At 38.2% G+C, this 22,564-nt stretch overlaps 1 protein-coding gene across 1 annotated transcript; it reads right to left on the bottom strand.

Annotated features, from left to right (window-relative positions):
* Nucleotides 1–889: 889 nt before the first annotated feature.
* Nucleotides 890–5,287, bottom strand: LOC129397691 (uncharacterized). Its single transcript, XM_055112143.2, has one exon. The coding sequence runs from the start codon at nucleotides 5,285–5,287 to the stop codon at nucleotides 4,442–4,444; it is 846 nt and encodes a 281-aa protein (XP_054968118.1). The 3' UTR covers nucleotides 890–4,441.
* Nucleotides 5,288–22,564: the final 17,277 nt, after the last annotated feature.

Raw genomic sequence — 22,564 nt, forward strand, 5'->3', positions numbered from 1 at the left:
GCACTGGACCATTCAGGAGGAGGAACTTTCACTCCAGAACAGTGAAAGGCAAACAGGTCTTTGCCTCTTAGGATCTCTGGCTTCCTCTCACCCCCTTCAATATGTCAATTAAGTTCAGATAAACTTGATAAAACTGAAGCTAAGGCAGGCCATTATTAGTTTGTCTTGCCAGCCTGGGAAAGTTAGCCTCTCTGAGAATTAAGAGCAATGTGTTGCTAGGCACTGAAGGTATCAGATGTGTGACTTCATTAACTACAAGTTACACATAGCTAGAAATCAAACTCTGGAAAGCAGGAGGACTCATTCAAAGTTAAATCACTTTTCACTCTGACTCTATGCAACTATTTGGATAAATATGCATTTATACATATTAGAGCAATTGGGAAATATTTTGAGGCATCCCGCAGCTGCCGCTATTTCTTCCATCCAACCTTGCCGTGAACTGTAATACTATTGTGTGATCGTGTGCATATGTTGAAATTAAGAGTTAAGAGCAACTCATGCTGGTTTACCAATTCCAAAAAAAAAGTTCATTTAAAAAGCTATTTTAGGGTCTACTATGTAGACAACACTGCATATAAGCAAGGAGACAGTAAAAAGACATATGAACCATGGTTCACATTCACATGGTGGGATAGATAACCAAATTTTTCTTTTTATTATTATTATTATTTATGCAATAGGTTTTTGGAGAACTAGTGGTGTTTGGTTACATGAATAAGTTCTTTAGTGATGATTTCTGAGAGTTTGGTGCTCCCATCACTCAAGCAGGGTACACTGTACCAGATGTGTAGTCTTTTAATTCTCACTGCGCACCCCCACCCCCCGCCACCATTTCTCCCCAGGCCCCGAAGTCCTTTGTGTCATTCTTGTGCCTTTGTGTCCACATAGTTTAGCTCCCACTTATGAGTGAGAACATACAATGTTTGGTTTTCTATTCCTGAGTTACTTCAGTTAGAATAATGATTTTCAAATTTATCCAGCATGCTGTGAATGCCATTATTTCCTTCCTTTTTATGGCTGAGTAGTATTCCATGATATACATATACCACAATATCTTTATCCATTCATGGATTGATGGGCATTGGGGCTGGTTCCATGTTTTTGCAATTGCAACTTGTGCTGCTATAAACATGCATGTGAAGGTATCTTTTTTGTATAATTACTTCTTTTCCTTTGGGTAGATACCTAGCAGTGGAATTGCTGGATCAAATTGTAGATCATTTTTAGTTTAAGGAATCTCCACACTGTTTTCCATAGTGGTTTTACTAGTTTACATTCCTACCAGCAGTGTCAAAGTGTTCCCTTTTCACCGCATCCATGCCAACATCTATTATTTTTTTATTCTTTGATTATGGCCATTCTTGGAGGAGGAAGGTGGTATCACATTGTGGTTTTCATTTGCATTTCCCTGATCATTAGTGATGTTGAGCATTTTTTCATGTTTGCTGGCCATTTGTATGTCTTCTTTTGAGAAATGTCTATTCATGTCCTTAGTTCACTTTTTTATGGCATGATTTGTTTTTGTTGTTTTTTTTTTTCTTGCTGATTTGTTTGAGTTCCTTGTAGATTCTGGTTGTTAGTCCTTTGTCAGATGTACAGATTGCAAAGATTTTCTCCCACTCTGTGGGTTGTCTGTTTACTCTGCTGATTATTTCTTTTGCTGTGCAGAACTTTTTTCATTTAATTAAGTCCTATCTATTTATCTTTGTTTCTGTTGTATTTGCTTGTGAGTTCTTGGTCATGAAGTCTTTGCCTAAGCCAATCTCTAGAAGGTTTTTTCCAATGTTATCTTCTGAATTTTTATGGTTTCAGGCCTTGAATTTAAGTCCTTGATCCATCTTGAGTTGATTTTTGTATAAGGTGAGAGATGAGGATCCAGTTACCTTCTCCTACATGTGGCTTGCCAATGATCCCAGCCCTATTTGTTGAATAGGGTCTCCTTTCCCCACTTTATGTTTTGGTTTGCTTTGTTGAAGATCAGTTGGCTGTAAGTATTTGGCTTTATTTCTGGGTGCTCTATTCTCTTCCATTGGTCTATGTGCCAATTTTTATGCCAATACCATGCTGTTTTGGTGACTGTGGCGTTGCAGTATAACTTGAAGTTGGGTAATGTGATGCCTTCAGATTAATTCTTTTTGCTTAGTATTGCTTTGGCTATGTGGGCTGTTTTTTGGTTCCATATGAACTTTAGGATTTTTTTTTTCTCATTCTGTGAAGAATGATGGTGGTATTTTTATGGGAATTTCAGTGAATTTGTAGATTGCTTTTGGCAGTATGGTCATTTTCACAATACAGATCCTACTTATCCATGAGCATGGGATTTGTTTCCATTTGTTTGTGTCATCTATGATTTCTTTCAGCAGTGTTTTGTAGTTTTCCTTGTAGAGGTCTTTCACCTCCTTGGTTAGGTATATTTCTAAGTATTTTATTTTATTTTTGAAGCTATTGTAAAAGAGGTTGAGTTCTTGATTTGATTCTCACCTTGGTCACTGTTAATGTATAGCAGAGCAACTAATTTGTGTACATTAATTTTGTATCCTGAAACTTTGCTGAATTCATGTACCAATTCTAGGAACTTTTTGATGAGTTTTAAGGGTTTTCTAGGTATACAATCATATCATCAGCAAACAGTGACAGTTTGACTTCCTTTATGTCAATTTGGATGCCATTTTTCTCTTGTCTGATTGCTCTGGGTAGGACTTCCAGTTCTATGCTGAATAGATGTGGTGAGAGTGGGCATCCTTGTCTTGTCCCATTTCTCAGTGGGAATGCTTTCAACTTTCACCATTCAGTATAATGTTGGCTGTGGGTTTGTCATAAATGATTCTAATTACCTTCAGATATGTCCCTTCTATGCCAATTTTGCTGAGGGTTTTAGTCATAAAGTGTTGCTGGATTTTGTCAAATGCTTTTTCTGCATCTATTGAGATGATCATATGATTTTTGTTTTTAATTCTTTTTTATGTGGTGTGTCATATTTATTGACTTGCCTATGTGTTAAACCATCCCTACAACTCTGGTATGAAACCCACTTGATCATGGTGGATTATCTTTTTGATATGTTGTTGGATTTGGTTAACTAGTATTTTGTTAAGAAATTTTGAATCTATGCTCATCAGGGATATTTGTCTGTAGTTTTCTTTTTTCGTTATGTCCTTTCCTGGTTTTAATATCAGGTTGATACGGGCTTCATAGAATGATTTAGGGAGGATTCTCTCTTTCTCTATCTTGTGGAATAGTGTCAATAGGATTGATACCAATTCTTCTTTGAATGTCTGATAGAATTCAGCTGTGAATCCATCTGGTCCTGGCTGAGCTTTTGTTGTTGTTGTTGTTTGTTTATTTGTTTTTGCCTGGCAATGTTTACTTTTTTTTCTTTTTTCTTTTTTTCTTTTTTTTTTTTTTTTGTGCAGTTGCAAGATTTAGTAGAGTGAAAACAGAGCTCCCATTAAACGGGAGGGGACCCAAAGGGGGGTTGCCGTTGCTGACTTGAATGCCTGGGTTTATATCCCGATTATTGTCCCTCCCCCTGTGCTCTCAGTCGATAGATGATTGGCTATTTCTTTACCTCCTGTTTTTGCCTAATTAGTATTTTAGTGAGCTCTCTTTACTACTTGATTGGTCGGGTGTGAGCTAAGTTGCAAGCCCCGTGTTTAAAGGTGGATGCGGTCACCTTCCCAGCTAGGCTTAGGGATTCTTAGTTGGCCTAGGAAACCCAGCTAGTCCTGTCTCTCAGTCCCCCTCCTTAACAGGAAAACCCAAGTGCTGTTGGAGAGGTTGGCTGACAACTGCTCTAACTGCTTCCTGCTGAATTGGGGTGTAGTAGGGGTTGTGCAGTTGAGATTTCCTTGAGAGGGGTGCCTTCGATGTCATCAACATTGGAGCATAGGCTAGCAGGCTGGTCCAGGGGTCCGTGGTAGATCTTAGTCATGGACTGCATCTGGGGCTCCATTTGAAGAATGATTTGTACTTTTACAGCTTTGATTCTGGAAGAGACAAACTTAACAAGGAGGTTAAAGATACAGGGATTGAAATGTATGGCCTGTAGTGCAGGGTATTATTTCTTTGGCACACTTCACAGACCCTAACTATCTGCTTGATAGTTTTGAAAAGGCTTGGTCCAGTAAATAATAATTTGGCCATCTGATGGGTGCTATCAATGCCTAACTGAAAGGTTTGGTGAAGGGTTTTAAGTAATTTCCATTGGTTAGCTGCAGGCAAAAGTATTTTTTCTTCTTCGGTGGCTAGCCATCCTGAGGGGAGGAAACTGTCCTCATGAGGTTCCTTATTCAATTTCTCCTGCTGAGTACTGGGGCTTGGTTTCCCAGAGGGGATTACCCCATACTAGGGATCCTTCTATAAGCATTTCTAATGGACGGTCCTGCCTTGCCGTTCTTCTGGCTTCAATATCCACTTGGCAGTTCTCTTCTATTTCCCTTTACTTTCCTTTCTGATGACCCTGGCAGTGTAAGACTGCCACCTCTTTAGGTTTCTGTACAGCCAATAATAATCTCCTAATGGCTTCCTGATGTTTGATAGGTGTTCCCTCGGAAGTTAGGAATTCCCTTTCTCTCCATGTTGCTGCATGGGCATGGAGGACGAGGTAAGCATTCTTAGAGTCTGTATATATATTTACCCTTTTTCCTTCTCCTAATTCTAGTGCCTGAGTGAGGGCTATTAGTTCTGTCAGTGGAGCACTAGTTCCTGGAGTGAGGGGATAACTTTCAAGTATTCCATTATCACTGACCACTGCATACCCTGCTTTTCGAAGTCCTTTTTCTACAAAGGAACTGCCATCAGTATACAAGTTGAGGTTGGGATCAGTCAAGGGAACCTCTAGAAGGTCCCCTTGAGTGGAGTAGGTTTGAGCAATCACCTGTTGACAGTTATGTTCTATGTTTTCTTCATTGTCTGGAAGAAATGTGTCTGGGTTAAGAGTTGCACAAGTGCACAGACACAGCACTGGCCCTTCAAGTAATAGAGCCTGATATTTAAGCAAATGGTTGTCTGACAGCCACAAGTCTCCTTTAGCAGTGAGTATGTCGTTTACATCATGAGATGTCCACACAATAAGATCTCTTCCCTGTATTATTTTAACTGCTTCAGATACTAAGACTGCTACTGCCGTCACTACCCATAAACAATGAGGCCAACCCTTTGCCACTACATCAATTTCCTTACTCAGGTATGCCACGGATTGCAAGCTGGTCCCTTTGACCTGTGTAAGTACTCCTAGAGCTATTCCTGTTTTTTCTGTGACATATAGAGAAAAGTCTTGCCCCATTGGCAGGCTTAACACTGGGACTTGGGTTAGGGCCTTCTTTAAGGCCTGGAAAGCCGCTTCTGCTTCAGGTGTACATCTTACTAAATGAGTATTGGCTTTTTGAGTTTCCTTAATTAGTGTATATAGTGGCCTGGCTATTTTGCCATACCTGGGAATCCATATTTGGCAGAAGCCTATTATGCCAAGGAATGCTCTTAGTTGTTTTAGGGTTTCTAAGTTTTGCTCTGGGCCTAAGGCAGACTTTTGAAGTTTTTTTTCTAATGTCTGCAGCTGACTGATAAACTTATCCTTTAAGATTAGTTGGCCTTCAATAGAGTCAGGTGACAGAGAGGTATGTTTCCTCAATGTCTCCCTTAGTCTCTCCAGAAAGGCAGTAGGATTTTCTTCCTTTCCTTTTGTTATAGTGGACATCATTGAATAATTTATAGGCTTCTTCCTAGTTTTCCTTAGTCCTTCTAGCATGCAAGTTAGTAAATGTCTGTGGCACCAGTCTCCATGTTCTGATTCTGTGTCCCAGTGAGGGTCTACACTGGGAACTGCCTGCTGGCCTGTGGGGAATTGTTCGCTTTCCTCTGTTTTCATCCTATCGTTGACCTGACTGAGATACCAGAGATCGCCAAACTCTTGGGGCTGCAGTTATGGTGGCACTTCTCTCATTTGGGGTTAGTGTCTGATCTAGCAGTAACATTCTATCTCTCCATGTCAGATCAAAGGATTGTCCTAACCCTTGTAAAACATCATATAGCCATCAGGGTTATCTGAGTATTTACCTAGGTCTATTTTAATTTGCTTCAAGTCTGACAGGAAAAAAAGTACATACACTCTGACTGGGCCGAATTCTCCAGAATACATCTTAGGGGCATTTTTGCCTTGGGGGGAATGTTTCCCATCGCTTTGGAGGCCCCTTTGTGGTCGTCAAAATGTTACCAGGAGGTCCTTGTTCTTAGAGCTCCCAAGAGGGTGGCAGGCTGCTTCCAAGATGGCAGCAAGCCTCTTGTTCTCTGACCTGAGGTTCTTGGCCTCACGGATTCCAAGAAATGGAATCTTGGGCTATGCAGTGAGTGTTATAGCTCTATTCAGCTTGATTAGGATGAACCTCAGGCACTTAGCCCAAGCAGGGACAATGGCGAGCCTCTAGCCTGATTGGGAGCAGCAATGGGCACTGCCTTGCTGGATCAGAAGTGCAGCAGACACCCTGCCAGATCCGGAGGGGTGGAAGTCAGTGGCAGAACTGTGATGGTGGCAAACAGCAGTGGTAGACGACAAGCGAAAGCTCAGCTCGAGCCATAACAAACACGGACCAGAAGAGTGTGCAGTTGCAAGATTTAATAGAGTGAAAACAGAGCTCCCATAAAATGGAGGGGACCCAAAGAGGGTTGCCCTTACCTGGCAATTTTTTCAATTACCATTTCAATATCATTGCGTGTTATTGGTCTGTTAAGAGTTTCTATTTCTTCCTGATTTAATCCGGGAAGTTTGTGTATTTCCAGGAATTTATCCTTCTCTTCTAGGCTTTCTAGTTTATGCATGTAAGGGTGTTCATAGTAGCCTTCAATAATCTTTTGTATTTCTGTGGCATCAGTTGTAAAATCTCCCATTTCCAGTTGAGTTTATTTGGATCTCTCTTCTTGTCTCACTAATGTTCTATCAATTTTATTTATCTTTTCAAACAACCAGGTTTTCATTTCATTTATTGTTTGTGTTTTTTGTTGTTGTTTCAATTTCATTTAATTCTGCTTTGATCTTGGTTATTTCCTTTCTTTTGCTGGGTTAGGGTTTGGTTTGTTCTCGTTTCTCTAGTTCCTTGAGGTGTGACCTTAGATTGTCTATTTGTGCCCTTTCGTACTTTCTGACATAGGCATTTAAGGCTATAAATTTTCCTCTTAGCATCGCCTTTGCTGTATCCCAGAGGTTTTGACAGGTTGTGTCACTATTATCATTCAGTTCAAATAATTTTTAAATTTCCATCTTGATGTCATTACTGACCCAATGATTATTCAGGAGCAGCTTATTTAATTTCCATGTATTTGCATGGTTTTCAGGTTTCCTTTTGGAGTTAATTTCAGATATTATTCCACCGTGGTCTGAAAGAATACTTGATATGATTTTGATTTACTTAAATTTATTGAGACTTATTTTGTGACCTATTATATGGTCTATCTTGGAAAATGTTGCATGTGCTAAAGAATAGAATGCATATTCTACAGTTGGGTAGAATGTTCTATAAATATCTGTTAAGTCCATTTGTTCTAGGGTATAGTTTAAGTCTACTGTTTCTTTGTTGACTTTCTGTCTTGACCTATCTAGTGTTGTCAGTGGCATGTTAAAGTCCCCCACTATTACTGTGTTGCCATCTATCTCATTCCTTAGGTCTAGTAGTAATTGTTTCACAAATTTGGGACCTCCAGTGATAGGTAACTATATATTTAGAATTGTGATATTTTCCTGTTGGACTAGTCCTTTTATCATTATATAATATCCCTCTTTGTCTTTTTTAACTGCTGTTGCTTTAAAGTTTGTTTTGTCTAAAATAAGAATAGCTACTTCTCCTTGCTTTTGGTGTCCATTTTCATGGAATATCTTCTTTCATCCTTTTACCTTAGGTTTACCTGAGTTCTTATGTGTTAGGTGAGTCTCTTGAGGACAGAAGATGGTTGGTGAATTATTATCCATTCTGCCATTCTGCATTTTTAAATTGAGTATTTAGGCCATTTAATACATTCAATATTAGTATTGAGTTGTGAGGTGCAGTTCTATTCGTTGTGCTGTTTGTTGCCTGAATACCTTGTTTTTGTTTTCATTGTGTTATTTTTATAGGTTCTGTGAGATTTACACTTTAAGAAGGTTCTATTTTGGTGTATTTTGAAGATTTGTTTCCATATTTAGAGCTCCTTTTAGTGGTCCCTGTAGTGCTGTTTTGGTAATGGCAAATTCTCTCAGCATTTGTTTGTCTGAAAAAGGCTGTATCTTTCCTTCACTTATGAGGCTTAGTTTCACTGAATACAAAATTCTTGGCTGATAATTATTTTGTTTAAGGAGGATAATGATAGGACCCCAATCCCTTCTAGCTTGTAGGGTTTCTGCTGATAAATCTGCTGTTAATCTGATAGGTTTCCCTCTTTATAGGTTACCTGATGCTTTCACCTCACAGCTCTTAAGAGTCTCTCCTTCATCTTGACTTTTGATAACCTGATGACTATGTGCCTAGGCAATGATCTTTTCACAGTGATTTTTTCAGGTGTTCTTTGAGCTTCTTTTATTTGGATATCTAGATCTCTAGCAAGGCCATGGAAGTCTTCCTCGATGATTCCCTCAAATATGTTTTCCAAACTTTTAGATTTCTCTTCTTCCCCAGGAACACCAATTGTTCTTAGGTTTGGTTGTTTAAAATAATCCCAAACTTCTTTGAGATCTTATTCATTTTTTAAAATTATTTTTTCTTTGTCTTTGTTGGAGTGGGTTAATTTGGAAGCCTTGTCTTTGAGCTCTGAAGTTCTTTCTTCTACTTGTTTGATTCTATTCTGAGAATTTCCTGTGTATTTTGCATTTATCTAAATGTGTCCTTCAACACAATTTCCAGAAGTTGTGTTTGTTTTTTTATTTATGCTATCTATTTCTCTGGAGATTTTTCCATCCATATCCTGTAACATTTTTAAATTTCTTTAAGTTGGTGTTCACTTTTCTCTGGTGCCTCCTTGAGTAGCTTAATCATTCATCTTCTGAATTCTTTTTCTCACAATTCAGAGATTTCTTCTTGGTTTGGATCCATTGTTGGTGAGCTTGTGCGATCTTTGGGGGTTTTAAAGAATATTGTTTTGTCATATTACCAGAATTGTTTTTCTGATTCCTTCTCATTTGGGTAGACTGTGTCAGAGGGAAGATCTGGGATTCAAGAGCTGCTGTTTAGATCTTTTGGTCCCATGGGGTGCTCCCTTATGTGGTGCCCTCCCCTTTCCCCTCGGGGATGGGGTTTCCTGAGAGCCAGACTGCTGTAATTGTTATTTCTCTTCTGGATCTAGCCACCCAGCAAATCTTCCGGGCTTCAGGCTGGTACTGTGGAGTGTCTGCAAAGAGTCCTGTGATGTGATCCGTCTTCAAGTCTCTCAGCCATGGGTACCAGCACCTACTCTGGTGGAAGTAGCAGGGGAGTGAAATGGACTCTATGAGGGTCCTTGGTTGTATGTTTGTTTAGTGTGCTAGTTTTGTGTTTGTTGGTCTCCAGCCAGGAGATGGCATTTTCAAGACGTCACCAGCTACAGTATTAGGGAGGATACAAGCTAGCCGTAGGGTCCCCTGGGTAAGTATTAGGGTTTCTTAAGAAGTAGACAGGGCCACAGAACTCGCAAGAGATTATGTCCTTTGTCTTAACATTAATCGACAAACCACAAGTACTTAGGGTTCTGGTGGTTTAGGGTAAAACTGGAAAATACTGGTCTCTCGAATTTATGTGTACACAATTTTAGGGGTTTATGAAATTCCAAAGTCAGGAAATTATTACCCTGTAGTATACTAGGACAAATGAATAAAAGATCTAACAACATTTTAACTCATGTATTACAGTAGCTTAAAGGCAACTGGGCAAATCTAGAATCAGCAGTTTCTCTCTCTTCTTAGCACAGAGCAAGCAAGATATTCTTTAAGTATTAGGATTTTTAACACTGGCCAGCGACAGTCACTGTGAGCTAGAGAATATGACGGAATGCAAATTAGATAACAGGTTAGACTTTGTTTATGTAAAAATCAAGATTGGTCATGGCTAACTCTATTTTCAGAAATTGCTTAGGAAGTTTACCTAGGGGATGTGAATGCTGGAGAGAGTTTTATAACAGTAATTAAGTGGTAGATTCAGATGCTGTCTCTGAGATCATTGGCTCATCAATCAACATGCATAGCATTTACTCAGAATTCTATCAGCTTTTATATTGCTTTTGATTTGCTTACTCCACTACACATCCTCTGGTATGTTACTCTTACTTGTTATTTCCCAAGTGTGACAGACCTGGACATGCCCACTGGACATGACTGCCAGAGAATCTATGATTTTCTATTTGGCACAGGCTGTGATTCTGAACTCCAGAGTCTCAAATGAAAGTTCTTTAACTTTTTTTTTCTCAAAGGCTATCATACATGTCCAGACAACAACCACTTATTGCCTAGTTTCAAGGCCTTTACAAATAATGCAATTCAAGACTTGAGATACCATTTATCAAAATATTGCTTAGTTAAATCTCCTAAGCTGGAGACTTTAATAATGATGTCATAGACCCTAGTGACAACCCTAGAAAAAAATACCCATCAGAACTGTCTCATAAGCAATTATTTGGCTCGATATTTTCTGTTATTTAATGACCTATATCAGGTGGAACTTTTAGAAAGCTGGAGGTTTATGAAGCACAGTGGCTAGATCTCAACGAATGTAGCAAAAAGAATGATAATTATGCTTTGTTTACTATGGACTATCGTATTTGCTAGTCACTAAGTGCATTATATATTTTATTTCATGTAAACCTTCTAAAGACTCTATGAAATAGCTGCTATCATTACTATTATGTCTGTTTTACTTAACCTCTTTTATGCCTCAGTTTCCACTGAAGCAGATTTGTGATTGGTGGCCATTACATTTCTCAGCTACAATAAAACAAAACATAAAAATGTTGTGTATTATTTGCATGTTGTTTCAATTGTTTTGCCTCTACTTAACTTCATTCATTACCTATTAATAAACATTACACTAAATATAGACTTTATTCAGAGGTTTTGTGAAGGACCTAACCTAATAAGAGAAAAACAGTAAACTTGAAGAAACAAGAATTTTGTAATGTAGGAACAAGTTACTCAATAGGCATATGTGTAGTTCTTCCATTATATAATATTCATCATAATTCCATGGTTTTGATGACCACATGGAGAATATTCTCCCCAGAATAAACATCTTGTTGTTCATTAAAGACTTCTTCCATCCTCTTACATTTCAGTTCCGTCACATTTTCTTTTAAATGAAATTTTATTACTTGGTATTGGATAAAAAAGAGTATTACCTGTAAATTTTATACAATTTTTCTTAATTTAATTTCTAAAATTTATTTAAAATGTCATGAAACTTTATTGAAAATTTTTACTGACTTTCAGCAAAATCATTAAAACCTGGAAAAGAAAAATGCTTCTGCTGTTAAAGCTCCTGCTGCTTCTTTTATTTTAAAAATTCAGACACCATTTTCTCTCTATAGTATTTTGTTGAAGAGTGGCTTTTAGAGTCCAGCTACCTTCATTTTACCTTGATTCACTTCTATTGGCTTCTAGAACACAGTGCCTTATGACCCAGAATTCTTCTTCCCCTTGATTTTGGGCAAATGGCTTTCTTAATATATAATTATTAGATTTTTTTATTGACCACTAACGTTTGATGAATGCTATAGGCAAATTTAACCCAAACTGATTTTTAAAAAAGCAAGCTTAATTTTCTTGCTTCAAATAAGCTTTAACTGCAGTATTAGAAGGTTTTTTTAAAGTACAGGCATATCTTGAAGATATTCAGGTTCAGTTCTAGACCACTGCAATAAAGTGAATTATAATAAAACCAGTCAAATAAATTTTTTGGTTTCTTGGTGCACATAAAAGCAATGTTTACATTATGCTGTAGTCTAGTAAGTGTGCAATAGCATTATGTCTAAATAATGTTCATACCTTAATTTAAAAATACTTTATTGATAAAAATGCTAATGATCATCTGAGCCTTCAGTGAGTCATAATCTTTTTACTGATGGAGGAGCTTCCTGCAATGTTGATGGCTGCTAACTGAGCAGGGTGGTGGTGGAAGGTTGGAGTGGCTGTGGCAATTTCTTACAATAAGATAACAATAATATTTGCAACACTGATTTGACTCTTACACAAAAGATTTCACTGAGGCATGAGTTGCTGCTTTATTCACATTGAAACTTCTTTCAAAATTAGTCAATCTTCTCAAACCCTTGTGGCTACTTCATTTATCAACCATGCTTATGTAATATTCTAAATCCTTTGTTGTCATTTCACCAATGTTTGTAGCATCTTTACCAGCAGTAGATTCCATCTCAAGAAACCACTCTTTGCTCATCCATAAGAAGCAACTTCTCATCCATTCAAGCTTTATGAGCTTGTAGAAATTTGCCACATCTTCAGGCTTTATTTCCAATTCTAGTTTTCTTGCCATTTTGACCATATCTGTGGTGACTTTCTACACTGAATCTTTAAACCCTCAAAGTTATCCATTAGAGTTGGAATTGATTCCTTCCAATTTCCTGTTAATGCTGATATTTTGACCTCCTCCCATGATTCATGAATGTTTAATGGCATCTCAAATGGTGAATATTTTTTAGAAGGTTTTCAATTTACTTTGGCTAGATTCATGAGAGAAATCACTATCTATGGCATCTATAACTTTAAAAATGTGTTTCTTAAATAATAAGACTTGAAAGTCAAAATTACTCCTTGATCCATGGGCTACAGATTGGATATTGTGTTAGCAGGCATGAAAATAGCATCAATATTCTTGTACCTTTCCATTAGAGATTGTGGGATACAGGGTGCATTTTCCATGAGCAGTCATATTTTGAAAGGATTCTTTCTTCTGAGCAGTAGATCTCAACACTGGGCTTAAAATATTCAGAAAATCATATTGTAAACAGACATGCTGTCATCCAGATTTATTGTTGCATTTCTAGAGCATTGGCAGAGTACATTTAGCATAATTCTTAAGGGTTCTAGAATTTTCAGAATGGTAAATGAGCATTGGCTTCAACTTGAAGTCACCAGCTGCATTATCCAGTCCTTTGAAACCAGACACAGACTTCTCCTCTGTAGCTATGGTAGTCCCAGATGGCAACTTCCAATGGAAGGCTGTTTCACCTACATTGAAAATCTGTTGTGTAGTGTAGCTACCTTCATCAATGATTGCACTGTATCTTTTGGATAACTCAGACGCAGCTTATCCATCAGCATTTGTTGCTTCATCTTGCACTTTTATGTTTGGAGATAGCTTGTTTCTTTAAACCTCATAAACCAACCTTTCTAGCTTTCAACTTTTCTTCTGCAGCTTCCTCACCTCTCTCAGCCATCACAGAATTGAACAGAATTAGGGCCTCATTGTGAATTAGGCTTTGATTTAAGAGAATATTGTGGCTAGTTTGATCTTCCATTCAGGCCATCTCTTGACATTCCTGTGATAAGAAGGAATTTAATTTCCTTCAAGAACTTTTAATTTCCTTCAAGAACTTTTTCTTTGCATTCTCAGCTTGGCTAACTGGCACAAGATGCCTAGTTTTCAGCCTGTCGTGGCTTTTGATGTGACTTCTTTACTAAGCTTAATCATTTTCTAGTTTTTGATTCAGAGTGAGAGATGTGAGATTTTTTTCTTTCATTTGAACAGTTAGAGGAGATTGTGAAGTAGCATTGTTCATCTGGGGTAATACAGAGGTTCATTGCCTCATCCCAAGGAAATCAAGGACATGGATACATGTGGAGTGAGGTTAAGAGTAGAGGTTTAATTGGTGAAAGAGAGAGAAAAGAGAATAGCTCTCTCCCCTGCAGAGAGAGAGGGGCTCCCGAGTGGGTCTTCTGGTTTTGTAGTGAAGTGCACCAGATTTTATAGACTGACTTGAGGAAGTGCTGTCTGATTTACATAGGGCCCAAAGATTGGTTGGGCCAGGTGTGATGTTTACACAGTGTGTGAAGAAGCTGGCTACTCCACCCTTATCTTATTATGCAAATGGATTTTCTTCTTGGCTAGTGCCATGTTGTGTGCTCCTTACTGCACAGGTTGTTGGCAAGAAAAATGGAAGATGGAGCCATGATGTTGAACATGCCTAGCCCCCAGGTAGCCTTTTCCTATTGGCACAGATGCCAGCATTCACCTGTGCAAGCTTCCAGCTTGCTTATCTATGTCTGCAGCATGCTTTTACAGGCTGCTCTTTGTTAGAAAAGAAATAATTTGGGGGCTACTTTTCATTAAAAGGAAAACCTTACCAAGGACTTCCTTATCCTCACTATATGCCTAAATAATTTCTTTTTAACTCATATATCAAGTGCAGGATTATTAATAGGCATACTATCATTATTCTTGTGTCTCAGGCAACAAGCAGGACTGAGGAGAAGGAGAGAGTCAGAGGAATACCCAGTTGGTTAAGCAGTCAGAAGACAACATCATGGATTAAGTTCGCTGTCTTGTATGGGTATGGTTTCTGGCACCCAAAAGAATTACAATAGTAACATCAAAGATCTCTGATCACAGATCACCCTAAGGGGTGTAATAATAATGAAAAAGTTGGAACTATTGTGAGATTTCCCAAAATGTGACAAAGACATGAAGTGAGCGCATGCTGTTGGAAAAACGGTGCCAACAGGCTTACTTAATGCACAATTGCCAGAAACCTTCCATTTGTAAAAAACACATTATCTATGAATCACAATAAAGTGAGGCACAATAAAATGAGGTGTGACTGCAGTTAGGTGCTCAGTAAGTTATAATACTCCATTTCCTGCAACTTTATTCTGCCTAAATAGCAAAACATTTTAATTATAGGCCTGTAATTACCACCCTCTCCCTAGGGTAAACATTCCTGCCCAGTTGCAAGAGAATAATCACTTTCAGCAGCTTAGTAGCCGTAATGAACCAAAAGTGCCAATTCTACTTCAAAAGATGAACAATTTATTTCCCTTTCATTAACAGTAACAGAGTCAAGAAACAGAGATGTTTTATTGCACTAATTCAATAAGATAAGACTAGGGAATTGCTTAATATTATGCCATTTGATTGGTATGATTTGTCCCCGAATATAGTTCTCATTTAAGTCTTCATTTGAATCTGTCATATCTCTTCTTTCATCTCTTCTGACAGTACTTTAAACCAGGTTAATTCTTTTAACTTGAACTATTGTACAGACAAAACTATTAACTCATTTAAGAGAAAACCATCCAGCAAAAAAAGTTCCCTTATCCTGTAGTTGTCTGAAAAAAATGTCCATCCAGGGGCTAAATATCCCAGCTCCTCTTGCATCTATGTGGGTTTTAAGAGATTGAGTCTCATCAATGGAACCTGAGGAAGAATGAAATCTGCCACTTTCCCATTTTGATGGCTTGATGCAGATGAGCACAGCCAATGTACCACTATCTTGAAAGCCAGGTGTTGAAGATAGCAGAGACATGAGATTAAAAGAGTTTGAGTTCTGAACCAGTGCTTCACAGAGAAAAATTAATCAGGAAAATACATTTTGGATTTTACGTGAGGGAGAAGGAAACTTCTATTGTTTTAACATTGTAACTTTAAAAGTGAATTTTTATCTTTAGTTAGCACCTACATTTGGATTGTGCTTCAGCTGAAATATCCAATTTAACCTCCTGTTATTCAGTTATCAAATAGTTACGGAGATCTCCCCAACCTTCTGACACACATACACATGGGAAATAATATTTACAGAGAAATAACTGTAGCAGGTACTGAGGATACATGGAAAAGAAATACTTTTTGAACTCAATGACAATGTACTGCCTTGTTCTCCAAATATCTTCCTCATGGTAAATTTCTCTTTCCCTGGCTTTTCATTCTCTTTTTTTTTTTTTTGTCTGTCAGCAGCAAATGTCTTCCAAGGCTCTGCCTTCTTATTCTCTAGAATGAATCTTTTTACTAAAATATTAATTGCTGTGAATAACTTCTAATCCATTTTTCTGGTCATGACCTCTTAGCTCTGTTCTAATTTTTCATTCCAATTATTTACAGGACATCTTCACTTGAATGCCCACCATCATTAGCTTAGAGGCAGTATAGAATTATGAGTAATCGCATAACAAATAGAAGTTGAAATTGTGATTAAAGTTAAATTTTCTACAGTGCAACAACTATTAATTGAACAACCACTAAGCTAATTGTCTTGTCTTTAGACTATTTGTTTCCATCAATATTTTTTCCTGAAAGGAAAGGCAGTGAATCCTAGTTGAAATGAATTCGTGTGTTTGTTTCACATAAATAAGCTAACAGTGAACTCCTACATATCTTAAGAAGAGTTGTAGGTACAGCAGTTTGAAGGCTTATAACCTTCATCTTTTATTTTGACATGAAAACTTCAAACACATTTTTACCAAGGAGACCTTTATAAAGTGTTTGCTGACCTAAATCTCTTTCCAAGTTTTTAATAGAACAAGGGCACAAGAGGCAAATATCTAAGTTTGAAAACAAGCATGTCGTACTTGTTGGAGGAGCTGATGACCTAGTTATCAGGAGTTCTATTTGTATGTGGGTTCCAGAAGATTGAGAAGATTGTGTGAAAGAGGAGGACTGGACACACTGCAACCTGACAGCTGTTGCCTCCACTGACCCTCTGCTAAGTTTCCTAGGTGATCAGATAGTAGGAGCCACCCCTTAAGTTGTTTAGCGATGTCAGGACTACATTGATAGAAAACAGTCAAGTCACTCAAGCTTTTGGGTGTATTCTAATTAGGAATCAATGAAGAGAGATAATTCTAAAATTATCACGATGAAGTATCACTCAAATTAATCTCTTGCTGAGACCCAGGGAATCAGTACCTAGATTCACAGAGAGAGGCAGGGTGAGGCAAACTAAAAGAGTTAAATGAAAATGGTATATGACTACAGGCATATTAGAAAAAGAGAGCACAGCCTTCCAGGCTTTATGGTTTTGTATATTGCGTTCATATACACATTCTCCAGCAAGTTGTTCTCTGGAGCATAGCAGAGGAGAAACTGGGACTATAGCAATGTCAACGTGACTGGAAGGCATATATGGATAGGAGGTTTCGCAGCAAATTGAGAAGTAGGGGTTGGTGTTTAGGACAGGCTTAAAATGAATTATTCCAGAATCTGTCTACTGAGAAATTTTCTAGCTGCCTTTATAATGCCTGCCTGCCTTCCTTCCTTCCTCCCCTCCGTCCTCCTTTTCTTTTATTCCTCCTTTTCTTTTATTCCTCCATTCTTTTACAAGTTTTGTTAAGTATGTATGTGCCAGGCACTGTAGTATGTATTAGCATTTCCTTTCAGGGGCTTACAGTATATTATGGAATTCAGAAATGTAAATCATAAATTACAGAACAGCATGGAAAGTGTTATGACAAGTGTATTCATAGTCTGTGATGTAAATCCAGAGGCAAGGGATCTACCATGGATGGAGAAGTCTAGCTAAACTTCTTTGTAAGTAGGGGGACTACATTGACTCCTAAGGCCAAGAAGATTAGATGAAAATTGGGTGTTCAAGAGCAGTCCAGGCAAATATGCTAAATAAGTCTAATAATGACTAGAGTTAGAATGCCATGAGTTAATAAAATATCTGTTTTTCTGCCACTGGAAAAAGACAACTGCTGCGGAGTTTGATTCATATTTCACTTATCACAGAACTATGGTCTTGCTGGTGCTTAAGAAAATGGATATGGAGTAGAGAAGTTAAATCCTTAGAATTGTCCAGAGCTGGGGTTTTTCAAAGGCAATAACAATGGAAAGAGAATAAGTATAGAGAGATAGAGGGATAATGATAAAATCAGAGGATTTAGGCTAAATAGAGGAGGGAACAAAGTCAGAATCCTGTGAATTTATGATTTCTTTTCACTACTTTCCTTCATCTAATAGAAAAAACAAGCCATTTTTTTCACTAAACATCAATTAAGTGATGATTATGTGTCAGAGTAAGAGCTAGGACATGAGGACACCAAAATGAATAAGAAATTGTTCCTTCCTCAAAAGGTTTACAATTTAGTGAAAGGAGACTTAAAATTTTTTTTTTATTGTACTTTAAGTTCTGGGATATATGTGCAGAATGTGCAGGTTTGTTACATAGGTATACACGTGCCACGGTGGTTTGCTGCACCCATCAACCCATCATCTATATTAGTTATTTCAAGGAGACATATTTAAGCTGGAAGTCAGGAAGCTGGCACCCACCTCTCTTGGTTCTGATGAAGAGACAAATTTTGTGACTGGGCTAGGGGAAGGGAAGACCATAGAGGTGGAGACTGACTAGGTAGACCTCCTACCCTATGCTTTAACCTTTGAACTAGCTTCCCATTTGCCCACCTTCCCAATACTGTGATAGCTTTTGTTAACTGCATTTGACATATTAATCTGTTAACTTGCTTCTTTTAATTGAGAGTTCAATATAATTTGATACTTTTTTAAAACATTTTTGTTTTTGAGAAACTTTAGACTTATGGAAAAGTTACAAAGATAGTAAAGAGAGGTTTCATAAACACTTCACCCAAATTTCCCAATGTTAACATTTGACATACCCATGGTACATTTGTCAAAATGAAGACATTAATGTTGGTACAATATAGACTTTATTTGGATTCATCAGTTTTGCCACTAACATCATTTTCTGTCCCAAGATCGAAGCAGGATGCCACTTTACGTTAGTGGTCATGTCTCCTTAGTCTCCTCAAAGTGTGATAGTTTCTCAGTCTCATCTTATTTTTCTTGCCCTTGACAGCTTGGCAAGAGTTGTAGGTGTGTTTCCACCATAATTGATGATTATCCATGCCTTTTCTTCCCTGTTATTATCTTGGTATTGTAGAGGAAAAGAGGGGAAAGCTTCGTTTTTATCCTTTGAATGTCTGCTGAAAATGACCTGACAAAAGGCAGATTAATAGGAGAAAAAGGCATACAAAATTTATTTAATGTGCAGAGGGTGAGGGTTCATAGCAGTGTGATTACCCAACAACTTAATGGGGTACAGATGCTTATTTACCCTTCACAGGGAACAGGGGATATGGGGAACATTGGCAATTCTTTAGAGGGGTAATAAGTGGTTATTAAGGAGAATAAAGGGACCTGGAAGACAGAATTTAACTTGTAAATGATTCTCTTTGGAATCTGAATGATCCTGAGAGTCAGGAATTATCTTGTAAGAAAGTCCATCGAGGTGTGGTTGCATTCTTCAGTGTTCTTTTCTGTGATAGACAATGAGATTTCAGGGAGGGAACAGAATGCTATTGTGGTCTCTTTGTCTGGTCCACTCTTAAGGTAAATAAGGGGACTATCAGAGATAAGCCTCTTCCAGCATCTGCTGACCTTCACAGGCCATTAATTTTAAATTATCAGCATACCATGGTATCTTGTGGTGAAATTCCCTGGGCTCCTTCAGTGTAAATTATAAGTAAGTTCAGTTGTATATAACAGAAACTCCCTAATAACAGTTAACGGATACATGCATAAAGGGTCAGCAGTTGTGAACTGATATGATTCTGTAGTTTTCAGAAACCCAGGCTTTTACTCTGGGTCTGCCTTTTCACCTTTAACACTGGCTTCTAACCCTCAAGGTCGCTGATTGTCTAAATTGCTTTTGGAGCTGTAAGAAACAGGAAGGAGAAAGTAGCTATTTGTCCTGTCTTAAAAGGGCTTTCCTGGAACTCCCACCTAACATGATTACAGCTCATTGGCCAGGACCAGGTCACATGGTCACATTGACTACAAGGGATACTGGGAAATACTATCTTTCAGCTGAGTTTCTAGCCACCCCAAACAAAATTGGGATTGTCTTTCTAAGGAAGTAGGGAAGGAACATTGCATGGGCAATGAACAGAATATGTGTCATGCAGATAAGAATAAGTAAGGAGATAACTAAATGATTTGGTCAATGTCTGCATGAAGAAACAAACAAACAAAAAACAGCTATTTGGGAGCCCTGTTTAAGAAGGGGGATATTTACAGACTATTGTGATTCTGGGGCTGAGAAAGACACTATTCTTGTGTTTATACCCCTAGAGCCTTTGATTGAACTCGAAAGCTCCTGTCTGCTTTTTGTTTTCATTCAGAGTAGTAAATACCTTTGTTTCCCTTTACAAATAAGAAAATAGGGAGAGGGGCAAAAGAAATAGAAATGTTCTATCTATCTAAGTTTTTAGGATGTCAAGAATTTTCCTGACATTAGGAGAAAATTCCACCCTGTGTGGCAAACACCTGTCAATGATGGCACTAGCAAGGAGGATCAGAGTTAATAAAATTCTAAGATTTGCAATGCTGGTTGTTAGAGTTACTTTCTGCAGCAGAACTACAGGGAATTAGAGAGAAGCTGAAGTTGCTTAAAAAAATGAGCTTCTTTGTCAGGTGGTTGCTAAGGCCTTGTCTCATTAAAGAAGAGGAAATAAGTGCCTTATGGGAGTTCCTATTTTCTTGTTGTTGACAAGAAAGAAACATACAGCGTTTCAATGACAAATAAAAAGCTTTGCCTATTTAGGTGATTTTGACTAATTGTCCTTGAGAATAAAAGTGAGAACAGAAAGACCAATTTCTTAGGAAGAAATAAATGCATCTGTGTTTAAGAATTAGTTTTTCAGTGTAACTGGTTGGTTTTGGCCACTGAGCTCATGAGATATAAACATGAGATGGTTTATTTTCTCCAAAATGGTTAAGAACAGTGTTCTACCAAAACCTTTTCCTCTGGGTGGCAGGCTCCCCAATGGCATCTTAGTCTAACTACCATTTTCAGTTACATTTAACTATTAAAACAGTCTTATCCTAGCTTTGAAATGTAATCCTGTTTATTTACAATTGTTATTTTACATTTAATTTAAAATGCTTTCTGGCTTGACCACAGGTGGACTTATGGTTCTAGTATCTTGGAGTGGAGGGGCCCTCTTATCCCTTGTATATGCATTCTTTAGTTCGGGGGCAGGGAAGAGATAGAAGAAGATAATTTCTTATAAGACTGTGTATGTTGAGTTGACTGTCGGTGATGATAAGGTTTCTATCCCATTTTTCTCTGCTAACGATTTGTTAGTTCTTCCATTAGTTCTGGTTCGGGGGTTTCACCCCTAATAATTCTCTCTATGCTAAATCCTTTCATTTGGCTCTACTTTATTCCAGTCAGTTCATCACACAGCCTCTTGCTGCAGGACTCCCAGTGCCCAGCAGGTGACCCATATGTAGGGTGACTGTACCTGAAGTTGACTTTCCCAAGGAGACTACTGGGTCCATGGTGTCATCCATGCCAAATGGTGGTAGTGTTGACATTCCCCTGGAATCCTCATTTCTCACTTCCTCTCTTTCCTCATCCTTTGACCATGTCCCAGTAGCACTGCTAGCCTAAATGATACCTTTAGGTATCGGGAAAGTCCTTGAGGGATATACCACTGTGCTAGGTCTCACACCTTGACTTTGGAGTGAGGGTTTTATTTCAGTCCTTTTTTGCAACCTCAGCTAGATGCTCCTGTTCATGACAGTCAGTCCTGAGTTTTGGTGCTCAGCCTGCTAGCCCAGTGGCTCAGCACTCTCAGATTCAAGATGATTTCTCTCACAGACAAGGTACATTGGATGATGACTGGGTGTCAACAATCTTACAGTAAGGGATGTTGAATTTCTTGTGCCTGATGAGAGGAAAAGGCTGAAAGGAAGAATGGTGCTTCAAAAACTCTGTGTTATGCCTAAAGGCAATCTCCTCAGATCCTCATATACTGTAGGTGGTAAATGTCTCCAAGCCAGTCGGCTTACTTGGCTACCGAGAGCAGGGGAGTCATGTAAATTCTTTGAAGTTGTTTCCAGTTCAATGGTTCTGAACTGGGGGCAGTTTTGTCCCCCAGGGGACATTTGGCAATGTCTGGAGACATTTATGGTTGTCACAACTGAGGGAGGTGCTACTGCCATCTAGTGGGTACAGGATAGAGATGCTGCTAAACATCCTACAGTACATAGGACAGCCCCCACAAAGCAAAGAATTATGCAGCCCAAAATGTCAACAGTGCTGAATTGAGAAATTCTGCCCCAGGGTACTAACCACATTGGTCCTCACATTGCTAGGAGTCACAAAATGACCTTACTCCAATCTCTCACATCAAGGGACAAAGAGAGTTAATATGGTTCTAGACGAATCTTTGCCTCAATTTCTCCTACCACATGTAATGAAAGTAACTGTTGTGCTGACTTCATAGTATGGTGGTGAGAATAAAATATGATAATATATATGAATATGCTTTGAAAAAATTTCAAAAAGCCACGAAACTCATCATTTCTGCCATGTCGAGAGCTTTCTAGTAGACTAGAAAAGCATTCTGCCTGACTATGGCTGAATTACTTTCTGCTTTATCCCCTTGCTTAACTGTAACATCAAACAATCCATCAAACAATCCAAATATGTCACTTGTCTAAACACACCATAAGTTACCTAAATGCAAGGATTTCCTTGAAGTGATTGTCTTTGGTATTTATTTTTTCAAACACTCTATTACTTCCCTTGTCATCACTTTTTTGGTCTCTGTTAACATATTATATACAACCCTGAAAAAAAGTTAATCTAAACTCAAGCTAGT

The sequence above is a fragment of the Pan paniscus genome, chromosome 3 (assembly GCF_029289425.2).
Source record: "Pan paniscus chromosome 3, NHGRI_mPanPan1-v2.0_pri, whole genome shotgun sequence".
In the NCBI taxonomy this organism is placed as follows: Eukaryota; Metazoa; Chordata; class Mammalia; order Primates; family Hominidae; genus Pan; species Pan paniscus.

What these genes read in the sequence shown, in the direction of transcription:
- LOC129397691 (XM_055112143.2), bottom strand. Translation starts at nt 5,287, where the DNA reads ATGGGGCAAGACTTTTCTCTATATGTCACAGAAAAAACAGGAATAGCT.